Source organism: Nicrophorus vespilloides, unplaced genomic scaffold (genome assembly GCF_001412225.1).
Source record: "Nicrophorus vespilloides isolate i.1.1-1 unplaced genomic scaffold, Nicve_v1.0, whole genome shotgun sequence".
Lineage (NCBI taxonomy): Eukaryota > Metazoa > Arthropoda > Insecta > Coleoptera > Silphidae > Nicrophorus > Nicrophorus vespilloides.
In genome coordinates, this window is record NW_017098489.1 from 67,323 (window position 1) to 84,529 (window position 17,207).

The 17,207-nt window shown below is 27.5% G+C and overlaps 2 protein-coding genes across 2 annotated transcripts; one reads left to right on the plus strand and one right to left on the minus strand.

Annotated features, from left to right (window-relative positions):
• The first annotated feature begins 1,752 nt into the window (after window positions 1–1,752).
• On the plus strand, window positions 1,753–4,598 carry LOC108562548 (IgA FC receptor-like). Its single transcript, XM_017920931.1, has 2 exons — window positions 1,753–3,929; window positions 4,595–4,598. Exons 1-2 carry the CDS (start codon window positions 1,753–1,755, stop codon window positions 4,596–4,598), a joined length of 2,181 nt encoding a protein of 726 aa, XP_017776420.1.
• A 1,226-nt stretch (window positions 4,599–5,824) lies between these two features.
• LOC108562564 lies at window positions 5,825–17,174 on the minus strand. Its single transcript, XM_017920946.1, has 2 exons — window positions 17,057–17,174; window positions 5,825–6,598 (listed from the first exon to the last, which is right to left on the minus strand). The coding sequence occupies exons 1-2, from the start codon at window positions 17,071–17,073 to the stop codon at window positions 6,034–6,036; spliced, it is 582 nt and encodes a 193-aa protein (XP_017776435.1). The 5' UTR covers window positions 17,074–17,174; the 3' UTR covers window positions 5,825–6,033.
• Window positions 17,175–17,207: the final 33 nt, after the last annotated feature.

Here is a 17,207-nt window from a genome sequence, read left to right on the forward strand (position 1 = left end):
TTTTATGAGTCATAGATTCACAATTGATAGTAACGTAATAAACTCATTTTTTTTAATTACTAGAAAAGATTATTATTTTCAATGATAAGTAATTCAATTACAAAACAACAATTTTATGAAATTTACGTTTAGGTAAATTAACAGTGAATAAATGACATCATAATTTAATTGATGGAATATAACTTAATTCTTTATTCTCTAAATAGACATTTATCATAGACAAATATTTACTAAAATGCTTAGATTATGTACATTTTTTTAGTAGTAACTGTAATTGTACAAGTGTAATAACACTTTCCTCTTGATATTATTAAACATAACACATAACAGTAAGTTAATTTTGATCAATTTAAGTAGTAAATTACATTTTACAAAATAATTAATACATACTGTTTGATACAGGACTAATCGAGGATTTTTTTCTGTCAATTAAAATTTCGTTTGTTTTGAAATTTTTAAACCGGACTATAGTGAATCTGAACTAATGGGAGGTATTAATGTACTTGTTTTTAATATTTCTCAGATCTTTCTAAATATAAATCATATTTTTTTATCGATAAGCACCGAAATGTGATAGAAATAGGGCCGTAAATATAGAAATAATTTATAGGATTATACTTTTTTAACAAACAAACCAGACGATATTTATTAAAAAAAAATATTTGAAAATTCAAATATGAATATCGATACTTTGAAGATTGAAATAATGTATGCTGTTGTATCCGAGATCCTTCAAATAATCGATAAACATCCAGAATTTCTCTAAAAATAATTCGTATTGCGTTTTGGGTTTTTCCTGTTCCTTCAACATCAACGAGTACCCAATAAATACCAGAATAGAAATTAATAGCAGAATATTTTCAAAGTACACGACAGACTCCTGCATTTCAGTAATATCTGTATCATGTTCAACGCCGGTCGGTTTCTCTCCTTCGACATTCTCTACGACACGTTCTAAGCACTTTTTCCTTCTAAACAAGGACCAAAACTCGTAATTGCTGTGAGAACTTTCGCGATTCAGCCGCGCCTTCCTTTCGAATAGCTCGATCAATTTCCTCACAGGATAATAATAATATTGATCTTAAAAAAATCGTTATGTGAATATTTAAGGTTCTGAAATTCGTCATTCCTGTTTTACCAGTTTTTATCCAGAGCATTATAAGGATAAAAATGTAGAGTACAGTTGTAGAATACAGGTTCTTCAACGCATCGGCCAAATATGATGACAAGGGACTTCCCTGGAAGCAAGAGAGGCTTTGTTCTAGGTTTAGCATTGTACGAGAATTTCGCAGAATTTTGACGTGGATAAGAAATGAATCACTCAGATCTGATTGCCGCCCACTTCGTTGAATAAAATACAGTCCTTGCAATGTTTTCAAATCATTAATGTTTGTATAATTGCAATATTACTTTATCAAACGTTATCAACCTTTATCTAATCAATTTTATTTTAACTTCGATTCGACACTTGTTGGCCATTCATAGTAGCTGTACGAAGCCCAAGTAATATCGTTAGTTTTTGTACACAGTCCAATCGCCTATCAATATTTAATTGTATATATTTGTAAGTAAATCTTTATATTCTGTATGTAATATAATATGAAGGAAATAATTTTCATCTCCGTTTTATTGAATGGTTCCAAGGAGATAAGAAAACAGATTCATATCAAAAAAAATATACTATTGTGTAACATTTTAAATCGAACGATTGCTAATTGAATTAATATCTCTATGTGTTGTAGGTGATCCAGAATGGAGAAAAGCATTCGCAATTTAATTAACCAATTTGAAGTACTTTCAAATTCCTTGGCGCAAGAAAAAAGTACACCAATTCGAAAACCAATTAAACAATTGTCCACTCAACAAGTATTTACTACGTCAGTTGCGGCATCTCCAGAACCACCGAAAGCCGTTTACGTATCCAATGTTGGAAATAAGAATGTCAGCGGAAAGTTGAACAGTATTAACCAGGATATAGCAGATTTGCTTAATGAAATCAACGAAAGTCCGGACATTAGCCATGAGAAATTCATTGAAATTCTGCAGGTGCTCGTGGAAAACTTGATATCCCTTGGTTGTATAGATGTTGAAGGTAACTACAATTTGAAACAGAAGAAAGCCGCGTGCTTCTCAAGAATTCAGGAATGCAATACCGAATTAATGAAGACCAAATCGTACGAGGCGTTAACCCCGAAGAAAAACTTACAGAAAAGTAAATCTTTAAGTGAATTACCTGAAGAAGTAGAAAAAGAACATGTAGCCGTTCCGGAGGTTCAAGAAGAAGAAATTCACGTTTCCTTTAAATCTGTTAAGTTGATGAAAAATCTTTTCGATAGTAAGGAAAACATCAACGATCCACCGAATTTTAGTGTAAATAAAGCATTGAAAAGAAGCGCAAGTTTCTCTGTAAATAATCCATCGGTTTATGTAGAAGCTAAAACGTTAATTGGAAATAAAATTGCAAACCTCAAGCATGTCCAAGAAATAGAAGAACAAAAGGAAGAAGTGGAAGAAAACGATATTTCGGTAGTATCAGAAAGTCTCCAGAAACCTTCCAACTTGAAGACATCAGCGAAGATCATTGAACTAACAATGCAAGAAGTAAATGATGTTGATGATGAAGAAATTAAAGAATCAAATGAAGATGATAAACACATTATACAAGAACAACCTAAGAATATCATTGAAAAAACTATTTGTAATCTGAAAAAGCTTGATGAAGTCAAAACTATAGAATCCCATGAATCTATAAAACAAATTTCGCTAGAACAACCAAAGAATATTATCGAAGAAACTCTTAGTAAGCTGAAAAAAGTTGACGAAGAAAAAATCATAGAATCCCATGAAGAAATTCCACAGGAACAAACGAAGAAAATTATCGAGGAAACTCTTAGTAATCTGAAGAAGGTTCCTAAGCATACAGAAGAAACTCATGTTGCAGAAGAAGATTCAAATATAAAGGTGGATGAACAAAGATTATTAAAACCATCAAGTCTGAAAGCACCCAATGAAGAAAGAATAAAACACGAAGAATCTGTTGAGAATGTGCAGCCAAAGAGCGATGAAGCTGTAACAGCAAAAAATGACAAACTTACTGAAAATATACAGTCAAACGAAAATTCTTCAGCCTTAACTTCTTTTAGTCTCTTAAAGAACATACTAAACACGCAAGGACAATCTAAGAATAATGAGAATGAAGTTGAAATTGGAGAGCAAGTAGACGTGGAATTTGTGACATCAGAATTTGATGAGCTTTGCGATGAAAATGAAATAGATGAAGATACCGACAAGTTGTTCAATGATTTAATCAAAAGCGAAGACTTAGCACCTGTTTCAAGAGATTCTGAATGTTCTATGGACACCGTTATTAGCGTTGATACCAAAGAAGCCACAGAAGAAATTGATGTAGATCCAGTATTGCAAAATGCTGTGTATTCAAAGATTCCGGAAATAGCAATTTGTCCTGCTGCTCCCGAAGGATACGAAAATGAAAATAATGATTCATATGTTAGGCCACCTGGAATACAAATTTGTCCTCGAGCTCCTGAAGGATATATAAGCCCTTATGATGATCCTAATACAGTTCCTGAAGGAGATGAATATTCAGAACTCAGAAAATTAACAGAACAATCAATTCAAAACGAGGTAACTGAGAATGAAAATGATGACGATTCAAATCAATTACGGGTTACGCAAATCCCGAAGGAGTCTTTGTCCACATTAACTGATGAAGATAAACAAGAACAAGCTATACTATTTGAAATTGATCATTTGTTTAACGATTTGAATCAATACAAGGATATTGTAGATACATTTGATTCTAGCAAAGATCTTTCTAAAGTAGAAGAGATTGAAATGCAGTTGTACATGTTGTTGGAGCGATTAGAAAAGATACAATCTATAAATGATAAAACAGACAAATTGAAATTGTACGGCGTTGAATTAATAGACAAAATTATTACAGATTTCAATGCTAAAGTTAATTTAGACTAATAATATAATATCATAAGTGTAACATACTGTCATTTTAAATTATAATATTTATATTTATGAACTAGATTTAATATATACATATTCATTCGTATTTTTTATTGAATATTACCCATCATTAAATATAGTTTAACTAAATTAAAAAAAAAATCGTTTCACATATTTTTTTTCGAAATAATTTTCATACATTTTGCAGTTATTTGTTAATTTATGTAAAAATGTTTAAAATATTATATAGTTGAAGCACTAAATAAGAAAGAGTCTTTAGAATTGAATGGAAATAAAATGGAAACATGTTTTACAATAACTGCATTACACATACAGATGATGAAGGGCTTGAATTTATGAAATCAATGAACTAGAGAATTATATCTCGCTATAAAACTGTTTTGAAACTGAACTAATCAATATTTACAAAAATAATTCATACAAAAAGAATCTTTACTGTACAAAGGGAAATAAGCAGATCATTTTTGTGTACTTTCATTTTGTTCAATTAAAACTTAGTTTATTTTGAAATTTTTAAACCGGGCTATAGTGAATCTGGACCGGTCGTTGCCGTACTATTCGAGGTATTGCTGTATTTGATTTTAACTGGTTTTAGATGAGAAAATGGAGATTTTGTAGATTGGGTTGCATATATAATATAATTATGACTACGACGCTTTTTCTCCAGGGAGGACGCATATTGCGAAACAATAATATAATTATTGCTTTATTAAACATCTACTTTCAATATAATTAAATAAAAAAGATAAATAATTTAAATATTAAAAATAATTCTGCTTCTTAATAAAGTTAATGTTATATTTGTTTCATTTTGTTTGAAACATCTAAGTCAAACAAATGATTAAAAACATACTCATATGAAAAACATATACAATATTCTCTTTCTTATCAAAGTTAATGGTACATTTGTAACAATAATGTTTTTATTAAAAATTAAATCATAAATCATTAATGAATTTGAATCAATATTTAAATTTATATTTAAATGGCTATTTTAAGACAATAATATTTCCTAACTAATATACTTACAATTAATTATACTTACAATATAATTACAAATAATAAACAATAAATAAGTATAGATGCTGTAAACTACAAAATAAATAAATCCATCCTTTGCTTTATTACATTTCTTTCAGCAAATACGTAAAAAAACTTTTTTTAATTAAGTAAAAAAAAATAGGTTGAAAGACTAGAATCGTGGCCAATAAGATGTTTAATAATATAAAAATGACGGCCATTGACGGTACATATAAATATGAAAATTATTATGAACAAATATTTTTATTTACAAATATCATTTAAATTTAAACAAAATTTATAAGATATATATATGTTTTGGCAGAATTCTGTAATTTGTCCAATCCTCGACAATGGTTCCGAATCCCATCCTAAAAAACCTGTTCGCATCCTCACCAAAATTCAACATCTTAATAACCCACTCTACAACCCTCCATATGATCTCATTTGCTCAAATATTAAAGTATCCCTCAAGTACCCTATTCCTTTTGTCATTATAATCAAATCCTTTTTATGGCTGTTTTTTATGGGTAAATCATGATGCTTCTTTCTTCCTAATTTATATTTTGTTAATTCTGTTTTAGTTGTTTTTTTTTAATTTTGTATTATTATTTCTTGTTTTGAAACATAGTTTATTAATTTATTGTAATAATTATTATTTTATAAAAAAAAGATGAAAAGTCAATTGACATTTTGTGGAATTTCTTGTTTTGATATTTTTTTAATGATAATATGATTTGATGTAAAAAAAACTATTTAAAACTTTTACGAGAAATGAAGTAGCAAATACAATTTTTTTGTCACATTTATTATATATCTGTTTATCTTAATATTATACATTTAGAGTAATATCACATAATACATCTGGTTTCTCATGCAACGTCATGCAGAGCAAAAACATCTTTGAATTGGATTCGTAAAAATTACAATTTTGCGAGTTCAAAATATATAAAATCCTATTCACAGGATAAATGATCAATTTCAAATAATTAAAACATGTCAAACTGGTGTGATCTAATCTCCATTTTTGATTTGCAACAGTCTTCTCACTTCCTCCTCCAAAATCAGATGAACCTTACACATCTTCTCAAATTCCTGGTTGTAGATGGCTTCTGGTTTATGCACAACCTTATCAACTTTCTTCATAAGATCATCCAAATTTCCGTTCCAGTTGAAGTTGGTCTCCATGAAGAAGATTTCATCCAAAACAGCATACTTCTCATTCGTCAGGTCAGTAAAATCCGTAATCATCGTTGAAACCACTTCATCCAACATCTTAGAAACACGTTCCTTCCCTTGATCACCGGCAGAAATTTTATTTTCCGCCACCAAATACTTCCTTAATTCCGCGAGCGCCACATAGTATTCTTTAGCCATATTATATTTATCCGTCAAATCGCAATGTATCTTCGCATAGATGGATTGAGCGTCGAAATCCTCAAGAATTTGCCTCAAATCTGGTAGCTGAATAACACTATCTTCATGACTTGATTTCGGCTCTTCATTGATGAAAGGGATCTTATGGTCGTTGAATCCCTCACGAAATTTGATTAAGAAATGCATGGTTTTAAAGCGAAATCTGAAAATTGTCAATTAGTACAATTTCAAACACTATAATAAAATTCCTCTATTCTTACCGATTTAAAATGAAATTATCGTTTTTCAGACTTGTTTCACGGATATGATTATGAACTCGAATAACTGAATTTCGTTCGCTAGAGGCTTTAATATACTCACGTAGACCACTCGATTATTTTAATTTAGATCTAGATTTGATAGGAAAAAATGAAATAATCGAAACTGATAAGATTTTTCTCATGAAATATATAAAAAAAATTACGACGCTTTTGTTATTGTTTTGTCACTCTCATCTAATCCCACCAAAAAAAAAAATTCATAGTAATCCGCCATGATTTATAGAGTACAAATTGAATGGTGATAGTTTGATCTATTTCAAACTTTGAAATATCCGGATTGTACTATTCATCATACCTGATTGAAAACACAATTAATTCAAGTACTTTGGATATTTATAGAAAATGTACTTAAGTTTAAGTAAATAATAATGCTATCGATGTACGAAAATAGATTTTTCTGCAGACGATATTGATTGCATTCATTTTAATCCGTTATCGATATTTTTATACAATTATTGAATATTAAACATTTACGAAAAATGTTATTTGTCGAAATATATGTTTGTCGTAATTTGGCGCAATATTATTGTTCATTATGTGCGTGTATTTCGTCGGAAATTATCGGACGTGAATTAATTGATAACGTAAGTTTGCGGCTATATAAAAAATCTAGTTTCGTGTGCGATTATTTTAGATTGAGGATAATTCGATGTATTAAGTGGCGTATATATATATTTTTTTTGCAACTTGCGAGAACGTGTGTTCAATATTATTTACGCTTATGGAATTTTCCATGACACAGTTTGCTTCAGAAAATGCACAGTTTTATACGAGCGTACACACAAACCAATCTATTATCTAAATCGCCTTATGTATTTTTTTTATGTAACAACGAACAATAACATTTACTTATTTATCGTCCATACATTATTTACGGCGTCTAATTAGTGTACGGCATTTTCTTATAATGACATATTATGTAATATTTATTGTCAAACAGTATTGAAAAACAATAACATTAATTTTGGAATATGAAACTATTTTATGTTCTTTTAGATTTTAACTATTATATCTAAAGCATAAATTAAATAGTATTGAAAAATATTGCATTGGCTTTTTTTTAAATTTTAACAAAATATATTATCAATTTTAAAATATTTTTTGAAAATTGCATAACATTTGATACTTAAATTTGGAAAATCATTATTAAATATTGTATTTATTTTCTATTCTATAAATTAATGATTACTACTTGTTATTATTGTATGTTTCTTCTTCAATTTATTTGTTAAAAATTGTGTTTACAATTAATCATTAAGTGTGTATTTCTTCTCGTCAACTTGCTTTTGTTTTTCTTACTCCGATCAGATCCGGTAACCTTCGGGTCGCCTTTATAACCCAGATGACATAGACCAACCTATTCTTATAACCAATTTGTCGAAGTATAAATTGATGAAGAAAAAAACAACATTTTGTATGTTTTCAGCAGTAGATATTGAATGTAGTCAATTCTTGCTGATACATAAAATGTACTTTAATTAACATAGACGTACGTTAATGAGAACATTGTCACGTTTTTTAACGTACTTTTGATTATTGTAAAGAAATTTGATTAGACGTGACAAGAGCGTTCAATTAATTAGTAGACAAAAGTATTACATGATAATATCATTAGCTTTGATTGAAATATACACACATATATGTTTCAAACTGTCGGCAACGTCTACGTTCGTATTGAATGCACATTAGTTTGAACATTGTGTCACGTGTTTACAAAAAATCCTAAATGTTTGCATTAATATAGAAATTTATTAACGTACATTGACGTACTGTAACGAATTATGAACGTTACTTTTGTATATTTATATGTCTGTGAAATCGGGTTCTATCGAAAATGGTACGTTCAAATGAACTTATAAGTATTCTTTAGATATATTGAAATTCATTTGTCCGGTTTAAGTACATTTTCTTAGGTAGTTTATGAACATTGTTTTGGTGTGACTGAAATATGTATATGCATATGATATTGGGACAGACAGAAAAGTGTACATTTATCTGAACTTCTAGTGTACGTAAGATCGAATATATTGTCATATGTTAAAAGAAATCATATATCATGATATTTTTTATTGGAATTTATAGTTATATTAACGTACATCAACTTAGTTTATGGGATTTTCATATTCAGGTATCTGTAATTAATTTACAGTTATTCCTAATTATCAGAATCTGAAATTTTAGTTAGGAGTTCTGCATTATATTATTAGGTATAGTTACTATAATGTTACAGTAAAATTATATATTTAAAAAAATCAATCAATATTTGTAAAAAAAAATCTGTTAAATGTAAATTATTAAATATTGTATTCGTACTCTATAAATTAATGTTTACTATTTCTATATTTGCTGAAAATTGTGTTTAGAATTAATTAATTATTAGATACTCTAAACTACTTACTTTAAGACGATAAACTATCAAAATTTAATTACTAATCATAGAAAATTAATAATCTAGGAATTATATAATAGATATTTGAAAAAGTTTATGTTTAAATTATATTCTATACTAGAGATAAAATTATATAGTTTTTTGTTTTACTTGAAGTGTTTACTAATTATTGTTTATAATAAATTTTAAATTATCTTTCTATATTAATCTGATTATAATTACAGCCATAAACTATACTTAATACGTCATATAAACATAATACAGAAACAAGTGTCTGTAATAACAAGCCTTAGTATTAATACGTTTATAAAGATTTAGACTGAAGTGAATAAAAAATCTCAATAAATGTAATTACTATAATATTTTCATTTTTTTTTTGGGTATTTCCAATATACGGAAATAAGTTATCTGTTTCTACTTTTTATCTTCACTGAAATTAATTTGGTTTATACGTATTAATACGTCCGATAAGTAACATTAATATTATATCACAAGGATTATAGATTATTTATAAATCAATTTACAAGTCCCAAATGGATCGTTCCGATTTTTTTATATTATATCTAATTTTAGTACATCTGATCGAGTTCAATGTGAACGTAATCTGGTGCACACGTTATTCATATTTTCTAGAAACCAATTTTTATTATTCTCATATCTCGGTAATCACATAACAATAAAAAAAAGGAATACGCATTTGTGTCTGGCATCATTAATTCAGGTTCGCACAATGCGAATATAAACAGGAGAAATAAATGCAATTTGTGCGATTGTATTCACAACACATAAATTACGTGCATGCAAATGTACTAATTATTTACTCTTTGACATACTTAAATATATCGTTAATAACGTATTTACCTTCGCAAGAGTTAATCACTCAAAAGTAATTCTATTTGAATGTGTACACACTTTTCATTCAATGGTAATTTGCATGGATGCAAATCTCTAATTTTCATTTTCTTTTTAAATTAAATCACTTGCTTTAATTAAATGTAATAAAATTAAATGTGTTAATTGGAAATAATCACTTTACTTCTAATTACTATTCAAAACATTAAATATAATTTAATAAATTATTTTAACTTATCAGAGTTAAATATGATATATTAATTATAGTATTTTATTAGGTGATACTTTTTACCATTGCCGAATAAATATAGTACTACAATAACTCACATAGTGCGCCTTTAGGGTTTACAAATTTCGAAACATACTATTTTTTTATTGAGTACAATAAAAACCGTTTTTTACATTTTTTACAGTCAAGCAATCCACGAGCAATTTTATACAAAAAATGGTTTAATAATAATTTAACGTCCTTAATTTTATACATGAAAAATATTCATAATAGAACCTTAATGTGACCATGTAGTTCGTCGATTGTCCGGTTTCAATATAGGCGGAATCGATTACCAGCACTATGCAAAGTATTGCTGTACTGTATTCATAAGTATGTAATGTAGTTATAAAATAATCTTGTAAATAACACGATTTACTAGAACAATATAATATTAGAGAAATTTTTAAAAAATTCTACGATCGTATTGTTTTAATAATAGGAGTAATAATAGAAGTAAACAGTTTTGAGCGTTTTTTATTACATGTCGTTTATTGAGCCATAACGACATAACGATATAAAAAAAAGTTTTTTTGACTGTTTTGTATTTAGTGAATCAGTTGTGTTAGAGCGTTCCAAAATGGAGGTAAAAAAGAAAAAAAATTCGATACATTCTTCTGTACCATTAGGACCAAGGGGAAAAGCGGAGCAGGCGGCCAAAATAAATTGTGTTATTTATGGATCCAATATAGCATAGAATGGAATAGCAAGATTCCAACGCTTCTGTTCTGGTAATATGTACGTCGAAGATGAGACATTTCTGGTAGGCCAATCGTCGAAAATGTTGATAAAATCATGGAAATCGTAGAGTTGGACCGGCATGCGAGCACTATTTCACGATATTCCATTACCCAGGAACTGAAGATTAGCCAGAAAATCGTTTGGAACCATTTGCATAAATGGCTGGTCTCACGAAGAAGCTCGATGCATGGGAGGAAACGGTCAGAACTTTTTACTTCACCCAATATTATAAATTGTTGGTTTCAAGAAAATTTAAAACTAACTAATTATTAATTGGTAATTTCCAAGGATATTAATCGTAATATTTTTTCTATGATATAAATACAAATGTTCGGAAAGTTAATATGCATAAAAAAAAGTAACATTTTATGTCCAAAAATTCCATTTTAAATTAGGATTTTTTATTTGAGAAAATATTGTTTAAACTGGATCAAGTCTTTTTTGCAATGAATGGCCAGTAAAACTTTAATATGGTTTGTTTTTAATGTCCTTCAATGCATGGATCCTTAAATTGAAGGGACTCTTATTTAATACAATTTTTTATGTGAAATGGGACTCTTATTTTCGGACAGATGAAGGAGTATGTTTGATAAGCAAAAATTAAAAATAAATAATTTTTTTGTTTAAATAATTCCAATTTTTTGTTAAAGCCCAGTTATTATGTATAAATTAAATAATTTGGATAACCTCGACATCAAAGGTAATACGAAAATGAAAATACCGAGGCGTGCAAGTCAATTGATATTCTATATGAAGAGTCAACACATCGAGAGTGGAAATATTCTGAGAATTAATTAGTGCTTTCCAAGGATTTTACTTACCATTCAACAAATTTTCGATTTTATCTAAGGACATTATTTAGACTCTGTTCATTGCCAAATGTGACGAGGATAAATAGATATACAAATGCTCTTGAAAATCTAAATTTCTTGGTAATTATAGAATTGTTTTATTCGTTAGAAAATTTAAAAAATAACTTACTTCTTAGTATTACTTTCTATTAGGAATTTTTATAAGGAATTACATGTTTATATTTGGCTTAAATCGTGAAGAAATCATGATCATAACGTGACGAATTGTAATCTTAGATGGAGTACACTCCAAAATACGGGAGCAACGATCACGTCACGATCGAAACGATTTGCTAAAATTATCTCCGTTGAGAATGTCGTGCTCAAAACAAGTTTACTTTTTTATATGAATTCAGTTTTTTTTTAAAATTATATTTCTTTTTTGTGGACGTACATAAATACATTCGTGTCGAGATAGAATCGAAACTATTATCTTTATTTTTTAAATATATTGAGAGAATAATAGTGTAATTTAAATGACAATTTAACAACAATTTTGTAATAAATTATAAAAATCTGTGATAAGTGAATTAAATAATGCATTATTTGCAGTAAATTATTATATAAGCAAATTTATTGACTAAATAAATAAGTTTAAGGTTTATCGAGTTTAAGTCTTTCTGTCCCAAAAATAAAAAAGTTATACTTAAAATTAATGAAGGAATAAAATACATGAAGAATTTTCGAATGTTGAGTAATAATGTGAATTTCTAGAACAATAAAAAGTTGAAAGCAATGCGGTTTCAGCTATAATATATATTTAAAAAAAACAAGAGTATTTAATTAATCAAAGAATTCTAAAATACTTACTAAATAGTAGTATATTACATGTAGTCATTTGTATCATACAAATGTAGTACAGCTATAACTCGTATATCAGGTTAATTCATAAAACGTTTCAAACCGGACTAATGGAGGATTCAAAATTAAACGCATATAAAAGACTTGAATTCAAGATTTATTTTTTTATAATTGATTTTGATTTTGCTGAGTTTGTTTTGAAACTTAAAATTGTATCATTGTAGGATAGAAGTGGTGCTATGTGAGGTATTGATGTCTGTATATGAATAATAATATAGTATGTATTTTGCAAGAAATGTATAATTGCATAAATATTTTTAAACAAAAAAATGTGAAAGAAAATTTCAACAATTTCCTGACTACTTTGTTTTTTTTTCTAACGGAATGCGGCATGCACTAGGTATGTCTGATCAATTTAAGGTCTTCGAGAAATTATGTAACACATCGTTGACGTGTGGTCTGGATGACATCATCATAAACCGCTGCTTTAATTATTCATTATAACCAAGATCAAAACAATTAAAAGTGTTTCCACCATTAAGTCATGACAAATCACGCTAAAAAAACAATGTAAACAAAAATGTGCAATCGATTTTAATGGAACTACCGAAGAAGCGTATTGTTACTTTCAATTGAATACAATCTTTTCTGTTTACAGACAATGGCGATATTTGGAGGAAGGCCGCTCGAAGTCAAACACCCATTGGCCTTTATATATTATACAGGTTAATAAAACTGGTAGCAGTTCTTCATTGTATCGAATTGTTGCATAAACTGAGAATCTTGAGTAAATCAATGATTAAAAAAGTGAGCGAATTCAGGATTACTTTGCACATTTCCAATCGAATCAAATATGATGACACATGCCATATCTGAAATGCAATAGCACCGATCTTAATAAAATCACACTCTGTCGCAACTCCAGCTCGCATTGCGTAACTCTCGATAGTACCGAGAGAGTAGATACGTTTATTTTGACAGGCGAAACTTTAAACGCTACCTCTAAAAGTAATACTTAACCCGTTTTCAATCATGCCGCCTCTCGTTCGTACGGGATAATGTGAATCAATTATGTAGATTACTTCTACGTAACGACGTAAGTCGTACTATGTTGTATTTGCTAGTCAAACGTTAACATACAAATGCATGCAAATTGCTTCGAAATTTGCAGTGGTTTTAATTGAAGCATAAATTTCAGGTTTATTACAATCCTGTACAGTAATGGTAAGCATGGCAGTATTTATTATGCACTGCCAATTGGATTTCGAAGGATATCCATTTGTATGCCTCCTTGTTTTTTTTTGTGGACATTCGTTATTTATTCGGTTCTTGAAATTCCAATCATCGGAACGTGCAATTAAATAACATCAATCTTTACTATTGCTAATGCAAATCCCAAAGCTAAATTACATCTCCTTGCGTATATATAATTATTTGTTTTTATACACATACAGTAAACCCTCTTCGGTATTCTCATAATGTGGTTTCCATATAACGTTGTTTCTATATAAACAACTTAATTGGCTATAGAAATATTTCGATGAGAGATTTTAGATTCTAAAGTTTAGATGAAGATGAATATATGAAAAAATATAATATAAATAAGATGAAAAAAATGGTATTAATTGATACATGTACTTCAAATGCATTTGTAGAAAATATGGATAAAAAAAAAATGATTGACAGTTTCAATTTCAATGATATGAAAGGCAATTAGATTTGGACAAAGAATTAAAAATACGTTTCCATAGAAAATTGTCATTTAAAAATTATTTTGCCAGTAGTTTATTTTATAATTAAATCTTTCTAATTTATGTAAAAACTTTCTTCGAATATTGCAAAGAACTTTAAAAAAAATTGTATAAAAAATAGAAATATAAAATCGTTTTTAATTTGATGATATATATACAAACCATAAAAAGACTGCGGTTTCCATATTAATCACATTTCCTTATTTCCTTAATGTAGAAATATATATCAACTAAAAGTTTTATTTATAGTCAGAGTTTTTTTTATGCAATGTTGTTATTTTAACCAAGTACTGAATTAACCTCGGATTAATCGTTATTTTAAAGATTTATATTGGTTTAATATGAGATGAATGCGAATAGAAATAATGAAATATGTTATTTTATAGGAAATAAGCATTTCATGTGTATTTCCTCGTAACACTAGTTCAAAAACTTACAACAAAATAAAATACAGTAATACGGATGAAAATTTCAAAACAAAGTAAATTCGAATTCAGTAAAATATAAAAAAATGAACAAAATAATCTTTTTGTGCGGTTTAATTATATTTTATTTAATTTCTCGATTTGTGCGGAACCGATTACCCACACTATTAGGTTTTTTGGAAATATAACAAATATGCATTTGTTTAAAAAAATTATTAAGATTTATTTCAATCTCATAATAATATTTCTTTATTCGAAAGTAAATATCGTTTAAATAGAATATTCAATGTACAAATTCAGTTTGAATCTCTAAAAATAGTTACATGTATTAAATCAATAATGATAGAAGTAAAGAACGAACATATTTATTGACATATTGTAAGTATCCACTTCACATATTATATGTGGAGAATTATTTGATGAATGGATTTTCGTTCTTGGATGGTACTAGTCAAACGTATTTGACACAGCAATAACTGCGACTTCGATTAGTCCGGATTTACTATATGAAATTTAAAAAAAAAAAATTTTGATTGAACAAAATCAAAATAAATTAAAAAAAAAACACACATAATATTTCTTCATTCTTAAATGATCGTTTTTTCTCTTTATATAGTAAGTTTATCTTTGTATGATTTATGTTTTTATCTAAATATATTCATTAATAAGTCCGGTTTGACGATTACCCAAATTCCCAAATTACCCTATTCGGCAAAATTTATTTGGCAAAATCAACATATTTTATCAAATATATAAAAAAAATAGGATAACTTTTGTTATTATGATATTGTTTTAAATTATTATTTTAGTAATTTGTTTCAATAAATATTATTATAATTTTAAAAAATATTTCTTTATTTTACATTATCAATTTTTTCTTGTAATAATACTTTTTTATAATGTTGTAATAAATTTTTATATATAAATTAGTAAATAAATAGATTTTATTTTGTAAAATATTTATGATTATATTTCTTACTATAATTACCACAAAAGATGCAAAATATAGTATATGTGAAATGTATTGGTTGTTAGAAATTTAGTTATATAAAAAGTTATAAAAAAAACTAATGTCCACTGTGAGTCTTAATAATTAATTAAATTTATAATGTTCTTTTCTTGATAGTCATTTGGCTTTTATTTCTCTTCATTTAAATTTATATCGAATTGTTATTTTTTTGGTTGTTTATTTATATAAAATTGTTTCTTTCATTTCTTGGTTATAGTTTTTAATTTATATATATATATATATATTTTTTATAATTAAATGAATAAAATTTTATTTTATTTATAAGTGTAATAAAATATTAAGTTTTCCATTTAAAATTGTTAATTAATTTGTCATTTTTAATTACATTTATTTTCTTAATATAAGTAAATTTGCATTTTTTTGCATTAAATTATTATGATTTTATGGACAAATTTCTTAATAACTAATTAATTGAATAAAAATGTTCTTTTTTTTGTGTGTTTTTATTTCTCTTTTTTTTAATTTTATATTGGTTTTAGTTTTTAATTTATATTTTATAATTGAAATTTATGAAATTAATAAAATTTTATTTTTTTTGTTAAGTGTAATAAAATATTAAGTTTTCCATTTAAAATTATGAATTAATTTATTATTTTTAATAACATTTATTTTCCCATAAATTATTATGTTTCCATATAAAATTATCAATGAATATGAATGATAAAATTAATTAATTGGTAACATGATATGACATTACCAGTAGTGTCAGAACTAATTTACATTCAGACTGTGGGAATTTTCAGTTTCAAGCTCCATGTTTTGTCCAAACCGACTAAATTAAATCAGTAAGAGCCGTTTAAAGGCGATTATTGTTATTAGCTGCTGAACGAGTTTCTGTAATTAAATTCTTGGCATCGCATAATCTCGCGTTCCAATGTTATAAATGTGCATGAGAGATCTTGCGCAAGTCTGGTCTTGAATATCTGTATGTCTCACCTTTCAATGGGCAGTAAATAAATAAAACAAATAAAATTAAAAAAATACCATAAAATAAGACCAGCCAGCGTCGGTGAAAATCGTGCCAAAGCCAATGGTGATTTGCATTTTCAGAGGCCGAGTATTATTATTATTTTTGGTATTTCCAGCGAATTCGTTTGCAAATGATACGATGATAAAGTTCATTCAAAAGTATTCGAGTTCATGTTAAATTTACGCGATTTGTGATCAGCTTCCTTAGTGATAAGTATGGTGATTCATGGGTATAGAAATGGATAGATAAGAATATTACTTACATGCTCGCGACGTTCATGATCGGAATCTTAAAGATGTACTCAAAAACGAGACGAGATAATCAATGCTTAAGAATGGTTAGGATGAGTAATTGGTAAATTCTTTTGGGAAAATTGGGAGGTCGTGCGTTTGTAATTTCGTTGTTTCATTTTT

What these genes read in the sequence shown, in the direction of transcription:
- LOC108562548 (XM_017920931.1), top strand. Translation starts at nt 1,753, where the DNA reads ATGGAGAAAAGCATTCGCAATTTAATTAACCAATTTGAAGTACTTTCA.